Genomic DNA, 21,429 nt, shown 5'->3' with positions numbered 1-21,429 from the left:
GAGTGATAACTTAGTTTCTCCCTTGCCTATTCTTATTCCTTCAATTTCTTTATCTTGTCTAATTGCTACAGCTAACATTTCTAGTAGCATATTGAAAAATAATGGTGATAATGGACATCCTTGTTTCACCCCTGATCTTATTGGAAATGCACCTAGCTTATCTCCATTGAATATAATGCTTGCTGAAGGTTTTAGGTAGATACTGCTTATTATTTTATGGAAAGTTCCCTTTATTCCTATGTTCTCCAGCATTTTTAATAGGAATGGGTGTTATATTTTGTGAAAAGCTTTCTCTGCATCTATTGAGATAATCATGTGGTTTTTGTTAATTTTGTTGTTGATATGAACGATAATGCTAATAGTTTTCCTAATATTGAACCAGCCCTGCATTCCTGGTGTGAATCCTACCTGATCATAATGTGTTATTCTAGTGATAAGATGATACATTTGTTTTGCTAAAATCTTATTTAAAATTATTGCATCTCTATTCATTAGAGAAATTGGTCTATAAAATTCTTTCTCTGTTTTGTCTCTTCCTGGTTTAGGTATCAAAACCATATTTGTATCACAAAAAGAATTTGGGTGGACTCCTTCTTCCCCAGTTTTCAAAAATAGTCTGTATAGTATTGGAATTAACTGTTCTTTAAATGTTTGATATAATTCACTTGTAAATCCATCTGGCCCTGGAGATTTTTTCCTAGAGAGTTCATTGATGGCTTGCTCAATTTCTTTTTCTGAGATGGGGTTGTTTAAGTATTCAACTTCCTCTTCTGTTAATCTGGGCAATTTGTGTATTTTAAAATACTCATCCATCTCATTTAGATTGTCCAATTTGTGGGCATAAAGTTGGGCAAAGTAATTTCTAATTATTTCTCTAATTTCCTCCTCATTGGAGGTGAGTTTACCCCTTTTATTTTTGATATTAGTAATTTGATTTTCTTTCTTTTTTTAAATCAAATTGACCAAAGGTTTATCAATTTTATTAGTTTTTTCATAAAACCACCTATTGGTTTTATTTATTAATTCAATAGTTTTCTTAATTTCAATTTTATTAATCTATCCTTTGGTTTTCAGTATTTCTAATTTAGTATTTACTTGAGGATTTTCAGTTTGTTCTTTTTCTAGCTTTTTCTGCTGCATGCCCAAGTCATTGATCTCCTCTTTCTCTATTTTATTTATATAGGCATTCTAAGATATAAAACTTCCCTTAAGAACTGCTTTTGCAGTGTCCTATAAGATCTGGTAGGTTGTCTCATTCTTGTCATTCTCTTGAATGAAGTTGTTGATTGTTTCTATGATTTATTGTTTAACCCACTCCATCTTTAGGGTTAGATAATTTAGTTTCCAATTGATTTTTGGTTTATCTTTCCATGTCTTTTATAACATATAATTTTTATTGCATTATGATCTGAAAATGGTGCATTGACTACCTCTGCCTTTCTGCACTGGATTGTGAGATTTTTATGTCCTAGTACATGATCAATTTTTGTATATGTGCCATGTATGGCTGAGAAAAAGGTATATTCCTTTCTATTCCCATTCAGTTTTCTCTAGAGATCTGTCATCTTTACCTCATGCAGAGTTTTATTTACCTCATTAACCTCTTTTTTGTTTATTTTGAGGTTAGATTTATTAAGTTCAGAGAGGGGGAGGTTGAGGTCTCCCACTAATATAGTTTTGCTGTCTATTTCTTCCTTCAATTCCCCCAACCTCTCCTCTAAGAATTTGGATGCTATACCACTTGGAGCATACATGTTTAGGAATGATATTGCTTCATTGTCTGTGGTGCCTTTGAGCAGGATATAGTTTCCTTATCTCTTTGATTAGCTCTATTTCTGCTTTTGCTTTGTCTGAGATTAGGATTGCTGCCCCTGCTTTTCTTACATCAGCTGAAGCACAGTATATTCTGCTCCAACCTTTGACCTTTACCTGTATGTATTCCCCTGTTTCAAACGTGTTTCTTGTAAACAACATATTGTTGTATTATGATTTTTAATCCATTTTACTGTCCGTCACCGTTTTATGGGAGAATTCATTCCATTCACATTCACAGTTATGATTACAATCTGTGTATTTCCTTCCATCTTCTTTCCCACCATTTGTGCTTTTAGTTCTTCTGTCTCCCTTCCCCTCCTCAATAGTTTTCACTTTTCACCACCACCTCCTGCATCCTTCCCTTCCTTCTTTTAGCCCCCCTCCCTTTTGATCCCTTTTACCCTTACTGTTTCTTCCCTCCCTTTTAGCTTCCCCTCCCCTTTCTTCACCCTTCCCCTCCTACTGCCTATAGAGCTAGTTAGAATTATGTACTTAAGTTTATTGTTCCCTCCTTGAACCAAATCAGATGAGAGTACCTCTCAAACAATGCTCAACTCCCTCCCATCTTTCCCTCCACTATAATTTTGAACTTGTGATGTAATTTACTATTTTCTGCTTCCTCCTTTCCACACCTCCTGTTACAATCCCTTCACATGCTTAAATCATATTTTTATCATCACACTACTTACTTTATACCCATTCCTTGTATGTATATCTTTCATATTTCATATTCTCAAGATTAATAGGTATCATCTTCCCTTATAGGGAGGTAAACAGTTTGCCCAAATTGAGTAACAAGTTTTTTGTTTTTTTTCCCCCTGTTTACCTTTTTATGCCTCCCTTGAGACCAGCATTTGAAGATCGAATTTTCTATTAAGTTCTGTCATTTTTGTCAAGAAGGTCTGGAAATCCCTTATTTCCCTGAATGTCCATCTCCTTGCTTGAAATGTTATGCTGAACTTTGCTGGCTTGTTGATCCTTGGTTGTAGTCCCAGCTCCTTTGCCTTGAGGAATATCAGATTCCAGTTCCTTTGATCTTTTGATGTAGAAGTTGCAAGGTCCTATGTGATCCTTACTGTAGCTCCTCAATATTTGAATGATTTCTTTCTGGCTGCCTGTTGTATTTTCTCCTTCAACTGATAGTTCTGGATTTTGCCAACGATATTTGTTGGGGTTTTTAGTTTGGGATCCCTTTCAGGAGGTGAACAGTGGATTCTTTTGATGACTATTTTGCCTTCTGGATCTAGCAGTTCTGGGCAGTTTTCTTTGATGATTTCCTGGAAGATATTGTCCAGGCTCTTTTTTTCGTTGTGGGTTTCTGGCAGGCCAATAATTCTTAAATTTTCTCTCCTGGATCTATTTTCCAGGTCAGTTGTTTTTCCAGTGAGATATTTTACATTTTCTTCTATCTTTTCATTCTTTAGATTTTGTTTGACTGATTCTTGCTGTCTCATAGAGTCATTCGTTTCTACTTGTCCAATTCTAATTTTTATGAAACTGTTTTCTTCGGTTAACTTTTGCATCTCCTTTTCCATCTGTCCAATTATTCCTTTTAAGGAATTATTTTCTCCAGTTAGGTTTTGTGCTTCCTTTTCCATTTGTTCAATTTTCTTTTTTAAAGAGGTGTTCTCATCAGTGAATTTTTTTCCTACTTTTAAAATCATTGGCCAATTTTTCTTCTATTCCCTTTTTCAGCTGTTCCACAAGAGCTGTTTGTGCATGTGAGCAGTTCATAGTCCCTTCTGAAGTTTCAGATGGAAGTACAGTCTCACTACTGACCTCTTTGGTATTTGTGTTTTGGTCTTTGTCCCCATAGAAAGATTCTATGGTTTTTTCTCCCTTGTTTTGCTTTTTCCTGCTCATGATAGTGATTGTGTGTTGTGGCTTCTGGTTCTTTCAATTAGAAGCTGCAGAACTTGGTGTTGAGCTGACTGGTGTGAAAAAGCTAAGAGCAGGTGTCTTTTTATCTTTTTGTTTTGTATTTCCCCGTTCAGGCCTGGGGCTAGCTTGTTAAGTGTGGGGGAGGGGTGTTCTGGTCAAGGGAGATCTCCTCAGCTGAGCTGAGGCAAAGGCAAGCTCAGGGGATGGTGATCTTAGCTGCTCTGTTGTCTTCCCATTTTCCCTGGAGTGCTGAGGCATGCCTAGATACTAGTGGGAGTTTCCACCCCTTCTGGGGCTCCTCTCCTAGCACTGAGGCTCACCTAGGTCCTAGTGCAAGTTTCTACCACCCTCAGGCCCCTCTCCTTCCAGTTTACCTCTGCCACAGTAGGAGGAATCCCCCTTAGCTATTTCTCTAGCCTCAGGTGTTATGAGACTATTTGCCCCCTTTGCTGTTCCCACTGAACCAGGATTTTTCTGGGGAAATATTTTATGCTTCTTTCAAGGCCATCAAGGAGGGAGGAGAGAGCATTTACTGATCACCCCACCATCGTGGCTCCCAGAAGTTCAAGTAGGTGACTTACAGATGTTTAGTCTGCGGGCTGAAAGTCTTGGAGCTGCTGCAGCTGATATGTGGGGTTGGAAATTGTTACAATTTCTATGGATGTCTTTAGAAGATTGAATTTTCTGTTGAGTTCTAGTCTTTTCTTTTTTGCATATTCCATTTTTAGATATCAACTTGTTTAAATAGGTCAATTTGCTTGCTTCAATTTTAATATACATCATTTTGAGTCTTCTAATTTGGTATTGATTGTAATGTATGCCCTCCTAAGTCAATTGCCTCACTCTTCAGAGATAGCTTTTTATTAAATTTTGCTTGCATAAGTAGCCAGCAGTTTCCTATCTGCTTAACTATACTCAATTCATCTCTTATGTTAATTGGTTCTTGTCTTGTTCTCTACCTCTTGCTTCTCTTTTTGAAGAAATTATGAAATATATGAGGCTTCTATGTAGTCTACAAGCCTTTGTACTAGTTCATGTCTTACTCCCGAGTCATCTTTCATAACACATTTTTTACTATCTTCTCTATTGCTTACCTTTTCATTGAAGTCACTGAACATTAGAATAATGTGCTGCTGTAATGTTGAGGATCTTCCTCAGTTTTTTCATAAGACTTCCCTACCTCTTCATCTTTTGCAACAGATAAACATAAAACTAAGTACATAAACTCTTATTATTTTCATTATGGTTTTTTTTTGCATTTGCTTTCCCTAAGCATTTAAATCCAAGATAACCAAATGTCACATAAAATATTTCTTTTTTTCCCCCTTTGGAAACATGAAAAAAACCAAAAAACTCTGACAGCTCCTTCATAAGTCTGTCCAAGGAAAACAAATAAGTTATCTTCCATTTGGCTGCAACTTCTTCTTGTCCTTTGACTTCATTTGAATTAATCAGTTCAATTAACTTAAAATGTGCCAGGCACTTCAAATACAAAACCAAAAGTGAAACAGTCCCTTCTCTCAGGGAAATTCCATTTCTGTCATTCTAGGAAGCATCTCAAGATGACATAATTCCTCCTGTAGCATTTCAACTCAATGATCACTGAACATGGAACTGGTAATTTTTGTAAATAGTTGATAAACTTTGTGATTCTTAGCACTCATTCAAACATCAATGCCAGTGTGGAAGGGGGCTATAACAAACAGAACAGCATTTTGCAATTTGCTTTGTTTGGGGGAGTTTGCCGTGGCCAAAGATACATCATTACATGGCCAGCCTCATGATAATGATGCTCTGTGTAGTTAGCTAGACTGACCCTTAAAAATAGGCATAATCTGACTTGAAGACCCTACATTTTCCCTTCCCCCTCTCATTTGCTTTTAAAAAAATTATTATTTTCTCCCAATTACATGTAAAAATAATTTTAACATTCTTTTTTTCTTTAAATTTTGAGTTCCAAATTCTCTTTCTTCCTCCTATCCCACTCTCATTGAGAAGGCAAGCAATTTGATATAGGATAGACAGGTGAAGTAATGCAAAACACATTTCCGTGTAAGTTGTGTTGTGAAAGAAAACACAGACAAAAAAACCACCAAAAAATAGAGTGAAGAAAAAGTATACTTTTGCATTCAGACTTTTATCAATTCCTTCTGGGGAAATGGATAGTATTTTTCATCATAAGTCTTTGTGAATTGTCTTAGATCATTATATTGCTCAGAATAGCTAGATTATTCATAGATGATCATCATACAATGTTCTCCTGGTTCTGCTCACTTAACTTTGCATCAGTTCATGTAAGTCTTTCCAGGTTCTTCTGAGAGCATCCTGCTTTTCATTTCTTATAGCACAGTAGTATTTTATCCCTGCATACTTTTCCACAGAAGTTTAAGTTTAAGCTCTATTGCTCTAAACAAAAGTTGAAGCTCTCACACTAACTATATTAACCTGGGCAAGGCACTTAGCCTGTTAGTGACCTAGACAACTCTCTAAGACTATAAAAACTGCAGAAAAGGTGCTGACCTGAATCACCTGGAAATTCCCTAATCCATCAGAATCATGGGTCTAGTCCTTATGCATATACATGTGTACACCCAACACACATATGTGTACATACATGTGTATATGTAATGTATAAAGGAACATATATGTATATAAAATACATAAATATGTATATGTATAATAATCCGATCTTTCTTAAAAATATTTTCCCTATATTTTTCTCTCTTTGAAAAACTGATTCCTAGCTGGTTTGTAGAGAGAGCAGTTTGCTTTGCTTACACATGAATAGTCAATCAAATGTTCTGAAGAATAATGAGAATTTCTAATCATGAAAGATGTTGTTTAAAGAAATTTTAAATTTCATTTTCAGGACATTCAAAACTGGAAAAAATTTTAGTTCATGACTTTAGTTTTTTATGGCCAGAAAGAAACAAAAAAGAAACCTTTTCTCTTAAAAAAAAGTGACTTGTTTTTGATTAAAAGTAGCAGTGGAAACATATGCTTTCAGTTGACATGGCATGTGTTGCTACTATTAAGGCCAAAAAAAAAAAAAATCAACACTGTGATTCTGGATTTCAACTTTAGATTGGTCAAGAAATATTTTGAATTCATTTCTATAGTAATCAGTTTGCTTTTCATGTCTGTAATATGTGCTTACTTATAGTTAAGACTTCCGGATAGAAGTATAAACTATAGGTTATTTGGGTTCTAGTCCTTGAAATGAGGGACCCTGCTACAATTTTTGCGGGTCTCTCACAAAATCTGTCTGACCCATGGCCAGGTCAGAGAAATTTGGGAATGTTAGTATGTGACTTATTCCTTTTACAAAATAGCTACTATTTATATAGCATTTTAAGGTTAGCAAAGTGATATATACACCTATATAAAATGCACACATATATGTGTTTATATACACATATGTATATGTATGTATGTGTATACCTATATATCTCTACATATCATATTTTATTTGATCTTGACAACAACCCTTTGAGACAGGGAGAATGAGGGGAAGGGAAAGAAACATTTATGACATGCCTACCATGTGCCAGGCACCATACTAAGTACTTGACAAAGATTATCTCATTTGATCATCATAACAACTCTGTGATATAGGTGCTTTTTCTATTTCCCTTTTACAGTTGAGGAAACTGAGGCAGACAGAGGTTAAAGTGTCTTGTTCAGGGTCATACAACTGATAAGTATTTGAAACCAGATTTAAACTTAGTTCTTTCTGACTAAGGCCCAGCTCTGTAACCTTTGTGACACTTACCTGCCTCCCCAAAAGCAGATAATATTATTATCTCCATTTTATTTCTTTAACTATGTAATATATTTACATACTAGTCATTTTGTGCAAGAAGACTTGAACAAAAGAAAAAAAATGAAAGAAGGAAAGTGAAAAATAGCATGCTTCAGTCTGTATTCAATCAGTATCAATTCTTTCTCTGGAGGCAGGTAGTTTGCTTCATCATTAATCCTCTGGAATTGTCTCAGATCATTGTATGGCTGAGAATAGCTAAGTTATTCACAGTTCTTCACCTAACAATGTTGCTGTTACTATGTATGATGTTCTCTTGGTTGGTTCGGTTCACTTCACTATGCATCAGTTCATGTAAGTCTTTTCAGGTTTTTCTGAAAACTTCCTGTTTGTCATTTCTTAGAGCACATTAATATTTCATTAGAATCATATACCTCACCTTGTTTACTCATTCCCCAGTTGATAGGTTTTGATTTCCAGTTCTTAGCCACTTCAAAATGAGCTGCCATGAAAAATTTTTGAATGTACAGGTCCTGCTCCCCTTTTTTTGGATGTCTTTAGGATATAGATTTTTCAGTGCTATTTCTGGATCAAAGGTTATGCACTGTTTTATAGTCCTTTGGGCATAGTTCCAAATTGCTCTCCAGAATGATTAGATCAGTTCTCAACTCCACCAACAGCACATTAGTGTCCCAGTTTTCTCACATTCCCTCTAACATCTAACATTTCTCTATTTTTGTCACATTAGTTACTCTGATAGGTGTGAGGTGTAACTCCAGAGTTGTTTTAATTTGCATTTCTTTGATCAATAGTGACTTAGAGCATTTTTTCATATGACTAGAGATAGTTTAAATTTCTTTGTCTAAAAACTGTCCGTTCATGTCCTTTGACCATTTATCAATTGGGAAATGACTTGTATTTTTATAAATTTGACTCAGTTCCCTATATATTTGAGAAATGTTATCAGAGGTACTTGTTGCAAAATTCCCCTACCCCCAGTTTTCTGCATTCTTTATAATTTTGGTTGCATTAGTTTTGTTTGTGCAAAGACTTTTTCATTTTATATAATCAAAATTATCTACTTTATATTTTATAATGCTCTTTTATCTTTGGTCCTCAAATTCTTCTGTTATCCATAAATATGACAATAAACTATTCCATGCTCTCTTAACTTACTTATGGGATCACCCTTTAGGTGTAAATTATGTACTCATTTTGACCTTATCTTGGTATATGATGTGAGATGTTGGTCTATAACTAGTTTCTTCCATACTATTTTCCAGTTTTCCCAGCACTTTTGGCAAATAACGAGTTTTTTTCCAAAAGCTTATTTGGATTTTTGAGCTTATTAATATTAGCTTACTATGGTCATTTATTATAATGTAATTTGTACCTAATCTATTCTACTGATCCACCATTCTGTTTTTTAGCTAGTACCAGATTCTTTTGATATAATTGTTGCTTTAGAATACAATTTGAGAGCTGGTATGGCCAGACCACCTTCTTTTGTATTTTTTTCATTAATTCCCTTGATATCCTTGAACTTTTGTTCTTCTAGATAAATTGTGTTATTATTTTTTCCAGCTCTGTAAAATAATTTTTGGACAGTGTGATTAGTATGGCACTGAATAAATAGAATAATTTAGGTAGAATTGTCATTTTTATTATGTTGACTTGGCCTACCCATAAGCAATTTTTTTTCAGTTGTTTAGATCCAACTTTATTTGTGTGAAAAGTATCTTATAGTTGTCTTCATATAGTTCTTGGGTTTGTCTTGGCAGACAGACTCCCAAGTATTTTATATTATCTGTAGTGTTTAAAAATGGAATTTCTCTTTCTATCTCTTGCTGCTGGACTTTGTTGGTAATATATAAAAATGTTGATGATTTATGTAGGTTTATTTTGTATACTGAAACTTTGCTAAAGTTGTCAATAATTTCAAAATAGTTTTTTAGCTGATTTTCTAACACATCACCTGCAAAGAGTGATAGTTTTGTTTCCTCATTGTCTAATCCTTTAAATTATTTTTCTTTTCTTATTGCTATAGCTAACATTTGTAGTATGATAAATAATAGAGGTGATAATGGGCATCCTTGCTTTATCCCTGGTACTGGGAAGGCTTCTAGCTTATACTCATTATAGATAATGCTTGCTGACAGTTTTATTTTGGATAAATATTACTTACCTTTTTAAGGTCTGCTCCATTTATTCCTATACTCCCTCGTGTTTTTAATGGGAATGGTTGCTGTATTTTGTCAAATGCTTCTTCTGCATCTATTGAGATAATCATTATGATTTCTGTTGGTTTTGTTATTGATATGGTCAATTATGCTGATAATTTTCCCAATATTGAACCAGTTCTGTATAAATCCCATCTGGTCACAGTGTATGATCCTTGTGATATATTGTTGTAATTCTTTGCCAGTATTTTATTTTTGTATCACTATTCTTTAGGGAAATTGGTCTATAATTCTGTTTCTCTGTTTTGGCTCTTCCTCATTTGGGTATTGTCATTATTAAATTTATTGGCATGTATTTCAGCAAAATAGTTCTTAACAGCTGTCTTAATTTCCTTCTCATTAGTGGTCAGTTTACCCCTTTCATTTTTGATACTAGCCATTTGGTTTTTTTTTTCCTTTTTTAAAAAATCAAATTAACCTATGGTTTATCTATTTTATTGTTTTTCCCCCGAATGACACCAGCTTCTAGTTTTATTTATTAGCTCAGTGTTTTCTTGCTTTCAATTTTATTAATCTCTCCTTTGATTTTTTTTCAGGATTTCCAATTTAGTGTTTAATTGAGGATTTAAAATTTTTTCCATTTCTAGTTTTTTTAGTTCTATGCCCCATCTATGGATTTGCTTTTTCTCCATTTTACTGATGTAAGCAATTAGAGGTATAGTTTCTCCACTAAGTACTGCTTTGGCTGCATCCCATAAATTTTAGTATGCTGTCTCATTGTTGTCATTTTCTTTAATGAAATTATTGATTGTTTCTTTTATTTATCCTTTGTCTCACTAATTTTTCAGTATTAATTTGTTTAATTCCCAATTAATTTTTAATCTCTCTTTCCATTATCCAGTATTGAATGTAATTTTTATAGCATTATGATCTGAAAAGGATGCATTTACTATTTCTATTTTTCTGTATTTGGTTGTGAGGTTTTTATGTTTTAATACATGGGTAAATTTTTGTATAGGTGCCATGTGCTGCACATTCCTTTCTATTTCCATTCAGTTTTCCCTAGAGATTTATCATATCTAACTTTTCCAGAATTCACCTTCTTAATTTCTTTCTTATTTATTTTTTGGCTAGATCTATCTAGTACTGAGAGAGGAAAGTTTAGGTCTCCCACTGGTATAGGTTTATTATCTATTTCCTTCTGTAACTCATTCAACTCCTCTTTCAAAAATTTAGATGCTATACCATTTGATGCATATATATTTAGTATTGATATGACTTCATTGTCTATGGTACCTTTCAGCAAGATATAGTTTCCTTCTTTATCTCTTTTGATTAGGTCTATTTTTACTTTTTCCTTTCTCTGAGATCAGGATTGCTACCCCTTCTTTCTTTGCTTCAGCTAAAGCATAATAGATTCTGCTCCAGCCCTTTACCTTTACCCTGTGTGTATCTCTCTGCTTCAGATGTTTTTCTTGTAAATAATATATTGTAGGATTCAGGGTTTTAATACATTATATAGTCTGCTTCTGTTTTATGGGTGAGTTTATCCCATTCACAATTTATAGTTATAATAACTGTGTATTTCGCTCCATGCTATTTTTCACTTGTTTATTCCCCCCCCTCCCTTCTCCTCCAACTTTTCCCTCCTAAGAAATATTTTACTTCGGATCGCTGTCTTCTCCAATATAGCCTCCCTTTTATCAGTTCCCCCTCTCCTATTATCCCTTTACCTTTTCAATTCCTTATTGGGTAAGATAGATCTCTGTATTCAACTGAGTGTGTGTGTTATTCCTGCCAGGCCTAGAGGCCTGTGTGGGCTACCCGAGTCTTCTTACCTCACCTCCGAGGTCTTCGGTTGGCCAAAACCGGATGCTCATATGAGAGAAAGGACGTTCCAGAGTCGAACAAGGGTTGAGCTTTATTTCAGGGTCTCGGTTACAAGTGCAGGGGGTCTTCCTTAGGAGGAAGAGGGGGAGATTTCCTAAGGAGGCTAGGATCTTAAGGGATTGGAAGTAGAAGTACAAGCGGGGAGAGAGGGGGAGGGGAGAGAGGAAAGAAGAAAGTGGAGCCTACTGTCCTCTTGGCCCCTCACGTGCTAAGAGAGCTTTCAGGCTTCCTCAATCCTACTTAACCTTCAGCCGCATAGTTTGCATCTGAATACCGTGCTGTTAGATAACAATAGTGTGCCCAGATCCGGGACCATCTCGAGGGCAGGGAGATCTCTCTCCCATCATGTTTCTCACGGGAAGAGGCGGAATTACTCGAGATAGCTCGGTTCACCTCGATCCCCTGCCGTTTCCTGGGGGGGTCTCGTGAGAGCTCTAAGATTTAGAAGCTCCCACCTTTACCCGCCCGAGACTGTCCACACGGAATTGAGCTTCCAATCCCAACACCTTTACCTTTTCAATTCCTTATTGGGTAAGATAGATCTCTGTATTCAACTGAGTGTGTGTTATTCCCTCTTTGAACCAACATTTGTGAGAGTAAGGTTTAAGCCTTGCGCACAATCCCTGCACCCTTGTCTTGTTCTCCATTATAATGGCTCTTTCATGCCATTTTTAAGTGGGATAATTTACCTCATTCCATCTCCCCCTCTCCTTCTTCCAGGCAGTTTTCTTTCTTGCCCCTTTATTTTGTTTTTTAAGGTATCATCCCATCAAAGTTATCTTATATCCATACCTTTTGTCTACATATACTCCTTCTAATTACTCTTATAGTAATAAAGTTGTTAAGAATTACAAATATTATTTTGCCATATAGAAATATAAACAGTTTAGCCTTATTGAACTTCTTACGTTTCCTCTTCCTTCTTCCAGTTTTACCTTTTTATGTTTCTCTTGAGTCTTACATTTCGAGGTCAAATTTTTTATTCAACTGTAGTCTTTGAATTAGAAATGCTTGAAAATCCTCTTTTTCATTAAATGTCCATGTTTTTCCTTGAAAGATTATATTCAGTTTTGCTGGGTAGATGATTCTCGATTGTAATCCGAACTCCTTTGTTTTCTGGTATATCGTATTCCAAGCCCTCTAGTTCTTTAAAGTGGAAGCTACCAAATCCTATATAATCCTGACTGTAGCTTCATGATATGTGAATTGTTTCTTTTTGACTGCTTGCAATACTTTCTCTTTGCTCTGTGAGCTCTTTGGCTATGGGAGTTTTCATTTTGGGATCTCTTTCAAGCAGTAATTGATGAATTTTTTCTTTTTAAAAAAATTATTATTTTTTTTTTTAGTTTTCAACATTCATTTCCGTAAGTTTTACATTTTCTCTGCCTTCTTCCTCTCCCTCCTCCCCAAGACATCATTCAATCTGATATAAGCCCTACGTATACATTCTTATTAAACATATTTTCACCTTAGTTATGCTTTATAGAAAAATTACAACGAATGAGAGGAACTATGAGAAAGAAAAAACAAAACAAAAAAGAGATGCTTTGATCTGCATTCAGACTCCATATTTCTTTCTTTGGATATGGATGGAATTTCCATCATGAGCCTTTTGAAGTTGTTTTAGGTCCTTGCATTTCTGAGAAGAGCTAAGTCTATCAAAGTTAGTCATCACATATGGTGGCTGTTAGTGTGTACAGTGTTTTCCTGGTTCGGCTCACTTCACTCAGCATCAGTTCATATAACCTTTTCCAGGTTTTTGTGAAGTCCATCTGCTCGTCATTTCTTATAGCACAATAATATTTCATTACATTCATATACTACAACTTGTTCAGCCATTCCCCAGTTGATGGACATCCCCCCAATTTCCAGTTCTTGGCCACCACAAAAAGAGTTGTTATAAATATTCTTGTACATGTGAGTATTTTTTCCCATTCATATGATCTCTTTGGGATATAGACCTAGAGGTAGTATTGCTGGATCAAAGTGTATGTACATTTTTATAGCTCTTTTGGCATAGTTCCAAATTGTTCTCCAGGATGTTTGGATCAGTTCACAACTGCTTGGTGAATTCTTTCAATTTCTATTTTTCCTTCTAATTCTAATATAAAGGCAGTTTTCTTTGATAATTTCTTGAAGGATATTGAAAGATGTTATTGAAAGATAATGTCTTGAAAATTTTTTTTTAAAATCATAACTTTCAGGTAGTCTAATAATTCTTAAATTATCTCTTTTCAATCTATTTTCTAGATCAGTTGTTTTTCTGATAAGAATGTTCACATTTTCTATTCTTTTTTACTTTTTTTATTTTGTTCTCTCATATCTTGATATCTCATAGAGTCATTAGTTTCCACCTGTTCAATTCTAATTTTTAAGGAATTATTTTCTTTGGTGAGATTTTGTACTTCTTTTACTATTTGATCAATTCTGTTTTTTAGGGAGATATTTTCCTCAGTAAATTTTTGTATATCTTTCCCCATGCTATTGACTCTTTTCCCTTTTCCCTTTTCTCTCTTTCATTACTTTCATTTGTTCTCTAGGTTTTCCTTCTACTTCTCTAATTTGCTTTTTAAAATCCTTTTTAGGCTCTTCCAGGAATTCTTTTTGGGCCTGAGACAAAAATACTAGTTATTTGGAGGGGAATTTGGGAGGGTGTCAGAGGGTTCCTTCCCCACTCTGCCATCTGGGCACTAGAAGTCCTGTTATCTCCATTTTATAAACAAAGACACTGAAGCAGAGAGAATTATTGACTTGCCCATGGTCACACAGCCAGTAAATGTCTGATTTGAATGTAGGTTTTCTTTATTGGTGCTCCAGCTAATGTAGCACTTAGCTGCCCCACTGAAAAAAACTTTGGCTCCATGCCTGCTCTTAATAGTCAAATATGAATAATTAGTGCTTAGTTACATATTTATATTTATGTATGTGAAAGACTGTGGTTCCCTTTCTAAAGAAGCAGTTTATATCCCCCGTTTGAAGTCAACCTTATAAGCCTAGGCTATGGGAACATGACATAACATGACAGATAGAATTGCAGACATTATTTTCAAGGAAGAAATGGAAATAATACAGCCTTAAGTAGAATGCAGGTCTTACTATTCCATAGTGTTTCAGTGGCAGCAAATTTGACTGCACTGCATTATAAATCCCTAAGAAAATACAAAATAGGTTATAGGAATGTTACAGGAATTTTCAGTCATAGAGTTGGAAGAAACTTTTCAGTTAATCTAATCCAGGGGTGGGGAACCTGTAGCCTTGGAGCCACATGTGGCCTTCTGATTCCTTTCGATCAAGTTCAAGTTTTATAGAACAAATTCTTTTATTAAGGGGATTTGTTCTGTGAAGTTTGGATTCAGTCAAAGGGCTGCATTTGAGGACCTAAAGGGCACATGTGACCCTTGATCTCCACCTCTGGATCTCCACCCCTGATGCAACTTCCCACTTCATATAGGAATTCTCACTACAACTTTCCTGATTTTTTTTTTGGAGGGGTAAACATAATCAGCCTTTGTTTGAACCCTTTCAATTATAGGGTATTCACTGCCTATAAGGTACCTTATGCCATTTTGGTTTAGCTTTAACTGTCAAAAAGTTATGTTTTATGTATCAAGCACACAGGCAGAGATGCCCTGGTTAAATGTTTAAACAAACATCTCAGGGTTAAAAATGTATTCATGACACACTTTTAAGTTTAGTCTGAATTATGAATACTTTCTTAAATCTAGCCAACAACAAAACAATAAATCAAGACAATTTGTAGTGTTTATTAGTTTCTAATGTGTAAACGTTCATATTGAAAATCTAACTATTGGCTCTCAGTCCAGTGGGTTCAAGCTGGCTCCAGTATTCCCTTGATTAAGAGAAAAGTGCCCTTGAGATAAAAATTAGAGTAAAACCAGCTCCACTGCACAGATGGGGACCTTCTGATGAGGCTTATCATCTTGGTATAGTATCATTTTGGACTATATACTTTGACTTTCTTTTTATGTCTGAGAATCTTAGGTGTGCTTTCAGCACATGTTAGTACTGACAGACTTGTACTGTTAACAAGAATCCTTTAGTGAGCTCTGTCAGTAGCTGGTTCCTTTCAGCAGGCTTAGCTGTATAAATGAACCTAATTCCTTTTGGAAGTTCTGTTTCCTTTCATGAACAGGAAACTAACACTCCTTCCCTGACTTTTCATTCTCCTTGGCTGCCTCTTCATGATCTGAGCTGAGAAAAGCTGGCTGTCATGTGACTAGTAGTGCTACTCAACATACAATGGTGGAATCACTTCACTGGGTGTTTATGTTGAAGCTTTTGGATTGCCTGGCAACTGAATATTTTTTTGGGTGGAGTTCCAGCCCTGCAATTTCATTGGTTTGTGGAACTCCTAGTGAGGAAATTGTCAAGCAATGCAGAATCATTCATTCATTAGACATTTATTGCTTGTTATGTGCCAGCTGGGAATACAAAAAGAGGCAAAAGACAGTCCTTGCCCTCAAGAAGCTTAACCACAATTTTTCTAGTGTTAGAAGATTGCCTAAAACATTGAGAGGATGTGTCACATCCAGCTTCCCATACAGTCTGTGCGAAGGCAAGACTTGAACTCAGGAGTGTAGAGCCAAGATGGCAGAGAAAAGACTCAGTTGGGGTCTCCCCAAGTTCCCCTCAAAACAATTTTAAATAATGCCTCAAAATAAATTCTGGAATGACAGAATCCACTTAAGAACAGGGTGGAAGAATTTTCCAGCCTAGCAGTTTAGAAGGTTATCGGGAAAGGTTTGTCTCATTGGAATGAGAGTGAAGAGAAAGCTGCAAGAGCACATCAGGAGCAGGCCTTGGGAGTGGCTGAATCAGTAGTGGCAGTAGCTGCTTCCAGAGTTCTCAGATGATAAGAGGTTGAACAATTGGTCAGAAGGAGATTATAAGGGTCCCTTTGCTGGCACTGGGTGCAGAGCTCAGCTGCTTTGCCCATACTCAGAACTGGGTTGCTGTCCTGGGCCACTTTCAGTGTGAAGATTAGTGCAAGGACACCAGAGCTTGTGGCCACAAGGGAATGGTGACCCTGGTCACAGTTCCAGGGTAGAAAAGAGTGCTTGTGGTCACTCATACACTGGAGAACAAGCCAGGAGAATAGTAAATACACCTCTCCTTAGATCATACCACCTTGGAAGAACTGAAAACTTACAGATCCACCCAGAACTAACTATACAAGAACTCTGAAGCTTAGGAAAGTTGCCTCTCCACCTGTGGAGCAGAGCCCAACTTTAATATAAAGTTAAAAGTTAAGAAATGGTCTGGAAAAAATGTGCACAACAAAAAGATCCTGACCATAGAAAATTACTAGGATGACAGGGAAGATCAAAACACAAACTCAGAAGAAGACAACAAAGTAAAAACTGCTAAATCCAAAGCCTCAAATAAAAAGGTAAATTGCTCTCAGACCCCAAAGTAACTGTTGTTAAAAATGGATTCTAAAAATCAAATAAGAAAGGTAGAGGAAAAATTGGAAAAAGTAATGGGAATGATACAAGAAAATCATGAACAAAGAGTCAGCAACTTGGTTAAGGAGGCACAAAAAGTACTGAAAAAAAGACTAAAAAACAGAATAGGTCAAATGGTAAAAGAGGCACAAAAATCCAATAAAGAGAACATCTTAAAACACAGAATTGGCCACATGGAAAAAAAGATGTATACAAAGTCACTGAAGAAAAGTACTCCTTAAAAAATGGAATTAGGCAAATGGAAAAGGAGGTACAAAAGCTCAATGAAGAAAATAATTCCTTAAAAATAAGAATTGGGCAAAAAAATGGAGGCTAATGACTCCTTGAGACATCAAGAAACAATGAAATAAAATAAACCCAAAATCTTTCATTAGACATTTATTGCTTGTTATGTGTCAGCTGGGAATACAAAAAGAGGCAAAAGATAGTCCTTGCCCTCAAGAAGCTTAACCACAATTTTTCTAGTGTTAGAAGATTGCCTAAAACATTGAGAGGATGTGTCACATCCAGCTTTCCACACAGTCTGTGCAAAGGGCAAGACTTGAACTCAGGATTGTAGAGCCAAGATGGCAGAGAAAAGACTCAGTTGGGGTCTCCCCAAGTTCCCCTCAAAACAATTTAAAATAATGCCTCAAAATAAATTCTGGAGTGACAGAACCCACTTAAGAACAGGGTGGAAGAATTTTCCCAAATAATTTTCCCAAATAAACCCAAAGAATGAAAATATAGAAGAATATGTGAAATACCTCAATAGAAAAAAGACCTAGAAAATGGATTGAGAAGAGATAATTTAAAACTATTAGAATCCCTGAAAGCCATGATCAAAAAAGAGCTTAGAAACATTATCTTTCAAGAAGTTATGAAAAAATTGCCTTGATATTCCAGAAGCAGAAGGCAAAATAGGAATTACAAGAATCCCCCAATCACCTCCCAAAAGAGTTCCCAAAATGAAAATTCTGAGGAATATCATGGCCAAATTCCAGAGCTCACAGATCAAGAAGAAAATATTATCTGCAATCTGAAAGAAACAATTCAAATATTGTGGAACCACAGTAAGGATTACACTGGATTTAACAGCTTCTACATTAAAGGACTGTAGGAGTTGGAATGTGATATTCTAGAGGCTGAAGGAACTAGGATCATCACCAAGAATAATTTACCCAGCAGAACTGAGTATAATTCTTCAGGGGAAAATATGAATATTCAGTGAAATAGAGGATTTTTAAGCATTCTTGATGAAAAAAACAGAGCTGAAAAGAAAATTTGACATTCAAACATAAGACTCAGGAGAAGCATAAAAAGGAAAACAGGAAAGGGAAATCATAAGAGATTTAATAATATTAAACTGTTTACATTCCTACAAGGGAAGATGACACTTGTGACTCTTAAGAATTTTCTCATTATTAGGGCAATTTGGAGTAGTATACAGAGACAGAGGGCATAGATGTGAGTTGTATATGATGGGATGATAATCTAAAAAAATAAAATTAATGGTTGAGACAAAAGAATGCCCTGGGAGAAGGGGGAAGGGAGAGTTAGAATAGGGTAAATTATCTCACATAAAAGAGGCAAGAAAAAGCATTTACAGTGGAAGGGAAGCTGGGAGAAGAGAGGGACTAACATATACACTCACTTGGGTATAGAAATCTATCTTACCCTACAGAAGAGGAAGGGAATAAGAGAAGGAAGAGAGGCTGAGAGAAAAGAGGGCAGATTGGGGGAGGTGGTAGCCAGAAGCAAGATTCTTCAAAAAGGTGAAAGGAGAGAGAGTATGATAAAAGGGGAAAATGGGATGAAGGGAAATATAGGTAGCAATAGTAACTGTGAAAAATTTTTTACAGAAGAGTTTCTCTGATAAAGACCTCATTTCTCAAACAGAGAGACTGAGTAAAATTTATAAAAACACAAGTCATTCTTCACTTGATAAATGATGAAAATATATGAAAAGGTAGTTTTTAGACAAAGTAATCAGAGCTATCTATAGTCATGAAAAATGCTCTAACTTATTAGTGATTAGAGAAATGCAAATTGAAACAACTCTGAGGTATCACCTCACGCCTATCAGTTTGGCTAATATTACAGAAAAGGAAAGTAATAAATGTTGGAGGAGAAATCAGAAAACCGAGACACTAATGCACTATTGGTGGAGTTGGGAACTAATTCAACCATTCTGAAGAGTAATTTGGAACTATGCCTGGAGGGCTATATAAAATTGGGTATACCCTTTGACTCAGCAATACCACTACTGGATCTATATCCCAAAGAGATAAAAACAAAAAGGAAAAAGACATATATATGAAAAAATATTTATAGCAGCTCTTTTTGTGGTGACAAACATTTAGAAATTGAAGGGATGCCTATAAGTAGGGGAATGGCTGAATAAATGTTGGTATATAATTGTGACAGGATACTATTAAACTAAGAAATGACAAGCAGAATGCTCTCAGAAAAACCTGGAAAGACTTACATGAACCAATGCAAAGTGAAGTGAACAGAACCAGGAGAACATTGCACATAGTAACAGCAATATTGTACAATGAAGAACTGTGAATGGCTTAGCTATTCTCAGCAATACAATGATCTAAGACAGTTCTGAAGAACATATGATGAAAAATACTGTCCATCTCCTGAGAAAGAACTGATAGAATCTGAATACATATTGAAGCATACTTTTAAAAACTTTCTTTTATTTCATTTTTGTCTGTGTTTTCTTTCACATGATTAATATGGAAACATGTTTTGTATGACTGCACATGTTTAACATGTATCAAATTGCTTGACTTCTTAGTGGGGGGATTTGACGAAGGGAGAGAATTTGAAACTCAAAATTTTTAAAAACAGATGTTGAAAATTGTTTTTACATGTAATTGGGGAAAAATAAAATACTAAATAAGAAAAATGTGACCTAAAGAAAAAAGACTTGAACTCAGATCTTTCCTGATGCTAACTCTATCTACTGTATTATATACAATTTTTTTTAAATTACCAGTTGGGTGAAAGTTACCAGTAACTTTCACTGAACTCCAGACTTATTCACAAAAGGACTTTTTCTCTCCCTGTACTCTCCTGAACATTGTGAGCGTAATAAAATTTAGTAAATTTAGTAAAATTTTATGCCTGCTACATATTGATTTTATACAGCACCTTCCCTACTTTTCTATTAGTTGCCATTGTGACCAATTGCATAAAGTTTCCAGTAGTCAGTTGATATAAGGTAATTTTAAAACTCTTTTCTTAATATCAAAATGTAACTTCTTAAACCTGTATATTTCCAATTATACGAACACAGGCAATAAATTATATATAGGCACATTCAATAGGACATTTAACTTCAATGAAAGCTAAGATAGGATCATTAAGGATTCTATAGTTAATATTATCAAACTTTATATACACTAAAATAGTCTAAAACATCTGTATGAACTTCTGTTGGGATTCCTTAATTTCTTATTTTGTCACCAGTGTCTCTTCCTGTTTTCTTTTTGTTATTTTTTCTTTTAAAAAATTGTCAGGTATTTATTTTTCTTCTACTAACCCACCTTCCAGCCAGAAAAATAATTCTTTTACAACAAATATGTATCATCAAGCAAAACATACATACATTGACTATCTAAATGTGTTTCTCATTCTCTATATTTAGTCTATCTCCCTGTTTGGAGGTGAGTAGTATTTGTCATCACTGATTCTCTAGAGTCACATGGTTGGTCATTGCAATGATCAGAATTCTTAAGTCTTTCAAAATTTCTATTTTTACAATGTTATTGTTATAACATAAATTATTTTCCTCACTTTATTCTGTATCAATTCATACAAATCTTCCCAGGTTTCTCTGACACTATTTCATCATTTCTAATTGTACAATAGTATTCTATTACATTGATATACCATAATTTGTTCAGCTATTACCCAATTGATGGACACCCCTTTTAGCTGTAGTTTTTTCTTTCAGATAAAAGCAATTCATCTTTATAAACATTTCAGAGATATTTATGTAATTTCATGTGATTTGACTAAACAAATTTTCATTTCTTTTTAAAATAGAAACATTCATTTTTGGGAGGAAAAAAAAAGGAAAAGAAAAAACTTAAATCTGTAACTGAAAAAGAAGAAACACTCAGTCTTCCAAAATCATCTGTGATTTCAGTAAAGAGTCCATCTGAAAAAAGACGCATGGTTAGGAAATTAGAACCCAGTTTAAAATGGACGTCCTCTGCTGTTCCACAAGAGTATGTAGGCCCTTGGTTTTTTCCTTTTTGGTTGGGTGGAACAATATATACTCTTTTAAGATTACATCCTAAAATCTCCACACTCTTGCCTAATTCTCATTAATTCTTCTATTTATTATCACTGAAATATGTGGTAAACATTCCCATCTTCCTCATAGTAAAAAAAGATATCTGTTTTTTTCCTGAGTAAT

The 21,429-nt window shown here is 35.0% G+C and overlaps 1 protein-coding gene across 3 annotated transcripts in view; it reads left to right on the top strand.

The window, feature by feature from the left end:
- ODAD2 (outer dynein arm docking complex subunit 2) overlaps positions 1-21,429 on the top strand; it is a 218,345-nt gene that overhangs the window by 18,824 nt on the left and 178,092 nt on the right. For all 3 annotated transcript variants that reach the window (XM_072651824.1, XM_072651822.1, XM_072651823.1), the window contains one exon: positions 21,054-21,238. In XM_072651824.1, the coding sequence (XP_072507925.1) occupies positions 21,054-21,238 (185 nt within the window). The remainder of the gene's footprint in view (positions 1-21,053; positions 21,239-21,429) is intronic.

Source organism: Notamacropus eugenii, chromosome 3 (assembly GCF_028372415.1).
Source record: "Notamacropus eugenii isolate mMacEug1 chromosome 3, mMacEug1.pri_v2, whole genome shotgun sequence".
NCBI classification, from domain to species: Eukaryota; Metazoa; Chordata; class Mammalia; order Diprotodontia; family Macropodidae; genus Notamacropus; species Notamacropus eugenii.
Note: the sequence above shows the minus strand (reverse complement) of the source record. Positions and strands in the feature narration are given on the sequence as shown.